Source organism: Genypterus blacodes, unplaced genomic scaffold (assembly GCF_046128005.1).
Source record: "Genypterus blacodes isolate CSIRO-AG114 ecotype Tasmania unplaced genomic scaffold, CSIRO-AGI_Gbla_v1 ptg000097l_1, whole genome shotgun sequence".
Lineage (NCBI taxonomy): Eukaryota > Metazoa > Chordata > Actinopteri > Ophidiiformes > Ophidiidae > Genypterus > Genypterus blacodes.
The window spans coordinates 42,501-52,500 of record NW_027466901.1 but is presented as its reverse complement, the minus strand read 5'-3'; the positions used below and the strand labels follow the sequence as shown (position 1 = coordinate 52,500).

The following is a 10,000-nucleotide window of genomic DNA, read 5'->3' as shown; positions in this document are numbered from 1 at the left end:
AGGGTTAGAGTTAGGGTTAGGGTTGACCCTCGTAATGTCCTTGGGGTCAAATTGACCCTAAGGACCATTCAATACTAAAAAGTTGATAAAATGTGTTTTCTTTCATCAAATGGTCTGAAATTTAAAGGGGTTGTTTGATGCGACTAGGGAGGCAGTAGCTCAGTAGGTAGAGCTTCCGCTTGGGAACCGGAGGGTCCCCGGTTCGAGTCCCTGCCAAGGTGCCCTTGAGCAAAGCACCAAACCCCCAACTGCTCCCCCCTCTGTAATGGGTGGTAATGTAATGTAAGTCGCTTTGGATAAAAGCGTCTGCTAAATGATCGTATTGTAATGTAATGTAAGACGATGCTCTTCAAATTTGAAGTCATTTGATTGAATTCTGGGTGTTTTATTGAATTTATAACTCCTTTGCTCCTGGGGTCAAAATGGTGCTGAAGCACAAAGTGATGTAATGGGGCAAAAAGTCACACCAGACTGCTCTCCAACACATTTTTTATCTTGTATGTTTGATGTGTGTGGTCAAGCAATGGTTATTTAATAATGGCACAACAACAGGAGGTAAGGGCAGCATGCCATGCCAGGTCCAAAAACGTGCATTTTTTGGGTGTGGCAGAAGCCCACATCCCTGCCTTACTTTACCTACTTTTATGTAAACAAGAGCTATGGGCCCTAAATTCTAAAATTAAGGGACATTATTGTGGTAATGGGTTGGACTGGAGTTAGTTAAGGTGTAACATAAAATGTATTTAAAATTTATACTTAAATGCTTCAAATAACAGTCAAACCATTTTGGGGTGAATTTGACCCCAGATGACCTTAGGTGTTTGTATTTGCTCTCATTCAAAAAATTCAAAAACAGCACCATCACTAAACTTTGACATATTCCACTCCGGTTCATGTCAAATAGACAAGATCATACCAAATATTTAAAATTTTTTAATAATAATAAACCATTTTTTAAACTCAAACAGAGGGTATATTTTATGTAATCAAGGCCTTTTGGCCCTATAGTCCAAAATAAATGGAATAATTTGTGGTGATGCGTTGGACTGGAGACTAAAGCTGTGACACAAGAAGAACTGAGAATTTACACTTTATGGTTTAAATAACAGTCAAACAATTTGGGGTCAATGTGACCCCAGAGGGCCTTAGGTGTGTGTAAGATGGGAGGACATTAGGAGGGTTAAGGTCAGGGTTAGGGTTAGTTCATATGATAACCAGAGCTTCAGTCATCTGAAGACTGAACTATTGGAGCAGGATGAAGCCATGGAGACACGGAGATCAGACTGGTGTGTGGAAATGGATTTATTCAGTTAGAATCATGTGACCTTTAACCTCATGACCTCTGTCTTTACTCTTAACACTAAGAGGATCTTTTACACTTAAACATCACACTCATGATGTCTATGGTCACCATGGTGACCATCAATCACGCCTCGCCTGCAGCCAATCAGAGGCGAATGATGTCATCAAGGCCATCGGGGGCGTGGCCTGTTACGCCAATACCAGAGCTTAGCCAGCGCTGGATGTGAGGAGACATCACTGTGAGAGAGAGAGAGAGGGAGACGTTATGATGTCAGCATCCTCCTCAACCATGTCAGATAAGCAGCAGATCATCTTGTGTGTGTGTGTGTGTGTGTGTGTGTGTGTGTGTGTGTGTGTGTGTGTGTGTGTGTGTGTGTGTGTGTGTGTGTGCGCGCGTGCGTGTGCGCGTGCGTGTGCGCGTGCGTGTGCGCGTGCGTGTGTGTGTCTTACCTGCAGCCCGAGTACTGAGTGCTTCTCCTTGCGTCTCTTTGCTCTTCTCCCTCCCGGCGGCTGAGATGGTCAGGGCAGCCATCTTACACACACTGATTCTCTCCTTATTGGCTCCCGTTCCGCTGCCTGTGCTCCTAATTGGCCGGTCACTGCTGCTGATCACTCTCCCCCCTGTGCTATTGGTCCTGGCTGACGCCGCAGGGCCGCTGATCCTTCCTCCTGAATAGCTGCTTAGTCTCTCACTGCTTCCTGTGCTCCCCCCACTGCTAACCCGACTCCCGCCAGCTGTTGTGCCGCTCACCCAACCTCTGCTGCCCCCGCTTGCACTGTGCCTCCCTGCAGGGGCTTTGCTGATTCCTGTTCCACCTGACCAACCTCCACTTCCTGCGCTGCTCCTGCGTCCACTGGATCCACTGTAGACAGGTTTCCACTCGCCGCTACCAGTGCTCACAAATCTTGTGGGTCTGCTCATCCTCTGGCTATCAGCTGATCCACTGAGCCTCCCACCACTGCCTACACTGCTACTACGCCAAACAACACCAGCTGAGCTACTCAGCCTACCGATACTACCTGAGCCATTGCTCAGCCTGCCAGCACTACCGGTGCTGCTGAGCCTCCCTCCACTACTAGTACTTGCGCTCCTGTGTCTACTTGGTGGATCACTGACTTTGCTATCCGTTGCGCTGACACTGATTCTGTCAGCACTACCAGGGCCACTCAAACGTGTAAGACTTCCTCCATAAACCTTCCACTCCCCACTTCCCCATCTGCCAAGTCTACCTGGCCCAGATGTGCTGTTAACCAGCTGTGCGGGTGCTGATGGATTTACTGTCTCTTCACTCTCTAACCCTAAGCTAACACTTCCTTCCAGGCCACTTGTTCGCCCAGGAGTGCCACTATAAACTTTCCACTCCCCACTTCCAAACCTCCCTGCTCTTGGTCCTGGTCCTGGTCCTGGTCCTGGTCCTGGTCCTGGGTCTGGGTGCTGGGTTACCACCATGTTTACCGCCTCTCCAGTTTCTGCACTGCTGGCCATGCGTCCTGGACTGGCACTGTAAACAGGCCACTCTCTGCTGCTCTGCCAGGTTCTACCCCTTGTCCCTTCTGAACTGGCGTCTTCTGCATAGTCACAGATGGTCCCTGTTGAGTGCGCAGCAATACCATCAAAGTTTGCTGCAGTATTTTTAGCCATTACGCAATTGTTTGCAGCCGTATCCTCTACTCCTCTATCATGATCCATTGCACTCCTTTCACCTCCTGGATTAGCATCAGTAGTAGCAGCAACACTGTCAAAGCTAGTTGATTTACCAAACACCTTCTTGCTCATGCTTGCTATATTTGCTAACATCCAGTCACTGTTTCTCCGTCCTGGTAAATGACCACCTGCAGAGTTTGTGGCAGGCTCCTCCCTGTCTCCATGGCTGATCTTGGCATAGCTGCTTCCTGGACTGCCAACTGGACTTACAACGCCCTCACTATTCATGATGCTGCCAATATCCTTGCAGCTCCCTTCTGGCATCATCATGTCACCTTTCACAACTTGAGTTTTCCTGTACAGGTCTCCAAAGTGGTGCTGTTCCTCTTTTCCGCCTGAGGTGGTCACATGAGTTTGGCTCCTCTGACCTTCTACCTCCTCCTGAAGTCTTACCCCCCTTTCGAAACCTCTGCTTGGTTGAAAGCTACTTCCTACAGTCAGTCCAGGATCAACAAACAAACTGTTGTCATCCCTCACTGACTGATTGGCCTTTACATCAACATCAACCTCATCTCCACAGAGTGATAAAGTCTGCTTCTGGTTCTCCTCTCTGGTTGAAAGAACATATGTCTGGACTGGTCTTGTTTGGGCATTTGCCTCTGTCAGACTCAGATATGCCTCCTCATAATCTTCATCATTTGCAGTTTGCAAAGCCTCAGCTGGACTAAAGCATTTATCGGGGTCATTTGGGGTAAAGAATGTGTCTGGTCTACTTGGGCTCAGGCTGAGATGTTCCTCTGGATAACATTCTTGATTAGTCATGTGCATGAATTCTTCAGTCTCCACTGGGTTCAGACAAGTTTCTGAGTCGGTGAGACTCAAACATTCTGCTGGCTTTGTTGAGATCAAAAATCCCTCAACCCCTCTGGAATTCTGAAGCTCTAAAGCGTCTCCAGAGCTTAGAATCACGCTAGAGCCCGTTTGACTCTTTACTTTTTCTGTCTCTGTCAGACTCAAACACACTCCTTGGTCTCCTAGGTTTTCCTTTGAAAGTACAGATTCTCTCATAAACCGCTCTTCTTTCTTTGCATCTGCAGCCATTTGTGTTCCAGGATAACATCGGGTCATCTCCTCTCCACAACACACTTCAGTTTTAGTCTCCTTTACGTTGTCCTGTGTTGTTTCTGTGCCATCAGCTGTTTTGGGAATCTCTGTAGTTTCATGAGCTTCTGTGCTAGTTTCTGTCTTTGTCTCTGGTTTGGTGGCCTGGATCACAGCTTCCTTATTGTCCAGAGTGTCAGGACCTGTGGTAGTGATGGGGGGTACATCTAGTAGTTTGGTCAGTTGTTTGTCAGGATCTTTGCTGGATATTGTTGTTGTATTCATATTTATCACTGCTTGAGATGCTGTGTTTTCTGATTCTTTGTCAAAATCTTGCAAAATCTGAGCACCAACAGCCACTAGCTTGTCTACATTTGATTCTTTGGTGTCGTCTTTGTTGCAGATCTGCTCGTCAACTCTTGCTGTGGCAGTCATGGATTCTGTCTTCGTGCTTGCACTAGTCTCAGCTCCTTTAACCGCTTCCTGTCCTAGTCTTTCATTTTGGACTTTCATTTGTAATGGACCTCTCTGTCTGTCTTCTGTGTTTCCTCTAACCTCAGTTTGTCTGAGGATTTCAGCCGGCTGAAGTAATGAGCCTGTTGTATTTCTGCTCTGGATCTCATTTGTCCGGTCTCTTCTCACCTCTTGTGCGAGCGCTGTCACCACAGTTCCATGGCCGGTGTGGCCGCTCCACTCATTTTGAGTTACCCACATTCCGAGATTTGTTTTCTGAACCCCCATAGTTTTGAGTGGAAAAGCCTTGAATTGGGAGGCAGCAGTGTTGGAGGCCGAGTGGGGAAGTGAACCTCTGTGGAAAACAAAACATTTAAAGTGATATTCAAGCAATTATAAAAAAATTCAACACAACTGGGATTTATGGTTACTGACACACTTTGGTAAGTTGTGGCATTTTGGAGTTGTCTGGTCCATGCCTCATTTCTGTGGACTGTGGTCTGGTTTGAACTCTAAATATATAAATAAGTCACTAGCAGGGGTTCTATTAACTTTAGTTTTTTGCATTTCAAAGTTGCAAATTGAGAAATGTGTCCTGAAAACAAACACATTTTAGTAGCAAGTGGATAAAGATGTAATTCAGAGAAGAGTAATGGAAACAGATGTAGTGGATCAGCAGTTGTATGTAGGATCTGATTTCTGGGTGTAGTTTGGTTTTCAGTCGTGATGTCTGAAGGAAACAATAGTGACCAAGCATTTGGTCTTGGCCTCCAGCTTGTGAGGAACATGCAGAGACTTCAGGATGTAACCATTATTAATGGAGAGGGACAAGGTGGCTGGATGCCCTTTTCTTTTTATTGCCAGATGAGGCAGGAACTCCTCGTCTTTGTTTTTAATGGCAAAGTTTTCTGTGTGTTTTTCATAACACTGCCAATGGAAACCTGACTGCAGGGCCGGCCTGAGTCAAACTACTGAGCTGGTAGAGAGTTGCTTTGGGCCCGTACCTCCTGCTCAGCTGGTCCAGCAGCCTTGTGTAGACTTGTATCTCAGTGTCCAGCCTGGTCTTGATGTCCAGCAGGGTCTGGTACCCTGCAGCCTGCTGAACTGAAGCCTGCAGCACTGAGTCCAGGTTCCCACACACAGACTCCGCCCTCTGATGCAGATCAACCAGCTGCAGACTGAAGGATTCTTTTCGCTCTAATCCAGTTTTCTCCAGTAAGATATTCTGGAGACACAGAGGTCACAGACACTCAGGTACATCAGTCAAGTGTAAACAGAGCTGGATTTAGGGGGTCAGTGTATGAAAGGTTTGACCCCTAACCCCTGTGTGGGTCCAACCCCCCCCCCCCCCCCCCCACACACAGTTCACAGCTGACATGCAAACATGCTTTCTGTTTCCCCTCACCGGGATTGGATTGCTCTATCAAAACAGCTGGACCATGACATCACACATTCAGATGATCACTGTGATTTTCCTCAACTTATATTTACAGGATTGTTGGGCAGGTGTGTGTTATTGGTGTGTGTTATTGAGTCCATGTGTAAATCAAGGTGCAGTTCTCACCATGGCCTGTAGCTGCGCTCTCTCCTGCCCCAGGCCCTGGGCCCTTCTCCTCAGCTCAGGCAGCTCTTTACCAATGACCTCTGACCCCGCTGGAGAGCCAGACATAGACTGTAGAGGACTGGACTGAGGACTGTGGAGCTTTAGATACAAAATATCTCTTCAGTTGTTTTAAATATGGACCAGGGAACAACAGTGTTACATGAAACAAGCCAACATTAGAATCATGTTGAGTCTAAGGAGCTTTGCTTGATTTGATCCATGAATTCTCTTCACGTTTCAACTCTTATCTTATATTTGGGACATTATTCTCATGAGGTTTCACCTTTATTTGACTCTTCCTCTCCATATTGAGTCTTTGTTCTGCATCCTTCTGCAGCATCGCACTCTTCATCCTCAGCTCGTCCAGCTGCTGGCTCAGGTCTGAGGACTCTGTCCGGATCTCCATGGTAACACCTCCTGACACCTGGGAAAGGAGACCCCGTACATCCTGGACATACACACAGACAGACAGCTGTGTCAGTGTGTGTGTGTGTGTGTGTGTGTGTGTGTGTGTGTGTGTGTGTGTGTTTGTGTGTGTGTGTGTACCTGCTGGTGTTGTTGGTGGAGATGTCTCAGGGTGTGTGTGTGTGTCATTAACACACTCTGCAGGTGTGTCAGTGTGTAAATCTTTAGCTCCTCCCCTATTAGACGCAGCCCCTTTAGCTCCGCCTCCATGCGCTCGCGACACTCCTGTTCCATGCCACACCTGTCACAAAGCATCATGGGATACATCTGCATGTTCTGTGTGTGTGTGTGTGTGTGTGTGTGTGTGTGTGTGATTAAAGCAACCTGAAGTTGAGATGAGATGCATCAAGGCTCAAATTGAGCAACAACAGGTTCAACTCAGCCTGGGAAGAGAGACACTGACTGATCTATAGGAGAGAGAGAGAGAGAGACAGGCAGGCAAAGAGACAGACAGGCTTAGAGAGAGAGACAGGCAGAGAGTGTGTATGTATGTCAGTTGTTGAGGTCCACTGATGTTGAAGCAGTGAGGTCACATGTCCGCTCAGATACAGGACCGAGTGAAGCCACGCCCACTCAACTTTAGCAGCCAATCAAGGTAAGGTAAGGTCAATTCAAGGTTATTCAATCAAAGCAGTCAAAGATGAAGCTTCTGTTTAACTTTGTATCTGTTCCAGTTTGAGCTTACTTGAATTTAAGTTGTAGGAGTAGAAACAAAACAAAAGCTGCTCCATTCCAGAATGAAGTCCAGATAAGAACGTGATGTAATCGTTGTGTGTGAGTGTTATTGGTTTGCGTCCTGACCTGATGGCGCAGCAGGGACGCCGTCCTCTGGTGTTTGTGTAGCGCTCTCTGCTGGAGGGGACACTTCCTGTCCACCTCCTCCTGGATCTGACGCTCCAGCCTCTGATTGGTCGACTCCAGGGACTGCACCTGCATCCACCAATCAGACGAGAGAAGGAAAGACCTGCTTACTGCACAGCTTTACTTTAATAAGTATTAAATAAGTAACCTGTAACTGAACTATAACTAAAGTAAACAATAACTTAAAGTAATCTTTAACTAAATTAACTAATGCAAACTATAACCAAAGTAACTAAAGTAAGGTGTAAGTAAAGTAATCTGTAAGTAAAGTAAGGTGTAAGTAAAGTAATCTGTAAGTAAAGTAATCTGTAAGTAAAGTAAGGTGTAACTAAAGTAATCTGTAAGTAAAGTAAGGTGTAAGTAAATTAATCTGTAAGTAAAGTAATCTGTAAGTAAAGTAAGGTGTAACTAAAGTAAGGTGTAAGTAAATTAATCTGTAAGTAAAGTAAGGTGTGAGTAAATTAATCTGTAAGTAAAGTAAGGTGTAGGTAAATTAATCTGTAAGTAAAGTAAAGTGTAAGTAAAGTAATCTGTAAGTAAAGTAAGGTGTAAGTAAATTAATCTGTAAGTAAAGTAAGGTGTAAGTAAAGTAATCTGTAAGTAAAGTAAGGTGTAAATCAAGTAATCTGTAAGTAAAGTAAGGTGTAAGTAAAGTAATCTGTAAGTAAAGTAAGGTGTAAGTAAAGTAATCTGTAAGTAAAGTAAGGTGTAAGTAAAGTAAGGTGTAAGTAAAGTAATCTGTAAGTAAAGTAAGGTGTAAGTAAAGTAAGGTGTAAGTAAAGTAATCTGTAAGTAAAGTAAGGTGTAAGTAAAGTAATCTGTAAGTAAAGTAAGGTGTAAGTAAAGTAATCTGTAAGTAAAGTAAGGTGTAAGTAAAGTAATCTGTAAGTAAAGTAATCTGTAAGTAAAGTAAGGTGTAAGTAAAGTAATCTGTAAGTAAAGTAAGGTGTAAATAAATTAATCTGTAAGTAAAGTAAGGTGTAAGTAAAGTAATCTGTAAGTAAAGTAATCTGTAAGTAAAGTAAGGTGTAAGTAAAGTAATCTGTAAGTAAAGTAAGGTGTAAGTAAAGTAATCTGTAAGTAAAGTAATCTGTAAGTAAAGTAATCTGTAAGTAAAGTAATCTGTAAGTAAAGTAATCTGTAAGTAAAGTAAGGTGTAAGTAAAGTAATCTGTAAGTAAAGTAAGGTGTAAGTAAAGTAAGGTGTAAGTAAAGTAATCTGTAAGTAAAGTAAGGTGTAAGTAAAGTAAGGTGTAACTTAAGTAAGGTGTAAGTAAAGTAAGGTGTAAGTAAAGTAATCTGTAAGTAAAGTAAGGTGTAAGTAAAGTAAGGTGTAACTAAAGTAATCTGTAAGTAAAGTAAGGTGTAAGTAAAGTAATCTGTAAGTAAAGTAAGGTGTAAGTAAAGTAAGGTGTAACTAAAGTAAGGTGTAAGTAAAGTAAGGTGTAACTGGGACAGACAGATACATGAGTAGATTTAAATGTACAGGTTCTTGAGTCTCTGGTACCTGCTGCATGTATCCTGCCAGCCTGTGGTTCAGATCCTGCAGACTGAGCGTCTGTGTCGTCAAACTGAGCGAAACCTGCCGTCCGGGACAAAAACGATAAGCGGCCCCCGCCCGGCCACCGCCCGCCCACGCTGGCCTGGCGTGCGGCCCGTGCCATCCTCTCATGCTGAGTAGCTGCCACGACATCATGCTGGCCCGTCAGTCATCCTGGGCTCTGACTCCCTGCTGGCTCTGAATCCCTGCTGGCTCTGACTCCCTGCTGGCTCTGAATCCCTGCTGGCTCTGACTCCCTGCTGGCTCTGAATCCCTGCTGGCTCTGACTTCCTGCTGGCTCTGACTCCCTGCTGGCTCTGAATCCCTGCTGGCTCTGACTCCCTGCTGGCTCTGACTCCCTGCTGGCTCTGCTGTGGATGAACAGCAGGGTGCCTGTGCACTGTAAACACAGGACTCCTCCTCTGCATCCTCACACACTGACATGTCAGGACCGGCAGAACTGAAGCTCATTACAGAATTAAAAACCAAAGTGCTTCATTCCACAAACATCACGGGAACAAAATCCTTCTTCACCTCTTTCAACACAATATAAATGTGTTATATAATAATTATCCACACTCACTCTTCAATACACAACCTAAACATTCCATTTATTCATTCTAGACACTTTGAGAGACATATAGAAGATTTAATGTCTTTAAAGTGATGTCATCCACTTTAAAGTCTAAATGTTTTGTCCTGTCTTAAGATGTGAAGTCCACTGAGAGGGGGGGGGGAAGATACTGTCCTTACCCAGAGGCAGTCCCTCCCTGCTGCAGAGCATCCAGCTCCTCTCACCCAGAGATAGAGCTCCACAGAGAGGCAGAGCTGCAAGCAGAGCTGCAGGTCTGCTCTCCTCTGGACCAGGCTGCTAGAAACCAGCAGAACCTCCCCAGTCAAGGTCAAAGGTCACATGGCACACACACTTAACCCCTAAAGGAAACTTCCTGTAACACTTCTGAGCTGCTCCCATGTTTGTTTTTACAGTGCAGATCTGCAGATGTTTCTATCAGAGCTGATGCTGACCTTTA

At 45.0% G+C, this 10,000-nt stretch overlaps 1 protein-coding gene across 1 annotated transcript in view; it reads right to left on the bottom strand.

Annotated features, from left to right (window-relative positions):
* Positions 1–1,384: 1,384 nt before the first annotated feature.
* Positions 1,385–10,000, bottom strand: part of LOC143007912 (uncharacterized) — an 8,903-nt gene continuing 287 nt past the window's right edge. Inside the window, exons 1-9 of the mRNA XM_076159414.1 lie at positions 8,937–10,000; positions 7,371–7,499; positions 6,894–6,976; positions 6,651–6,810; positions 6,388–6,552; positions 6,066–6,203; positions 5,506–5,726; positions 1,753–4,856; positions 1,385–1,539 (exon numbers count right to left, since the gene is read on the bottom strand). The exon at positions 8,937–10,000 is cut by the window's right edge and continues 287 nt beyond it. Of these exons, the coding sequence (XP_076015529.1) occupies positions 1,448–1,539; positions 1,753–4,856; positions 5,506–5,726; positions 6,066–6,203; positions 6,388–6,552; positions 6,651–6,810; positions 6,894–6,976; positions 7,371–7,499; positions 8,937–9,125 (4,281 nt within the window). The 5' untranslated portion in view covers positions 9,126–10,000 and the 3' untranslated portion in view covers positions 1,385–1,447. The remainder of the gene's footprint in view (positions 1,540–1,752; positions 4,857–5,505; positions 5,727–6,065; positions 6,204–6,387; positions 6,553–6,650; positions 6,811–6,893; positions 6,977–7,370; positions 7,500–8,936) is intronic.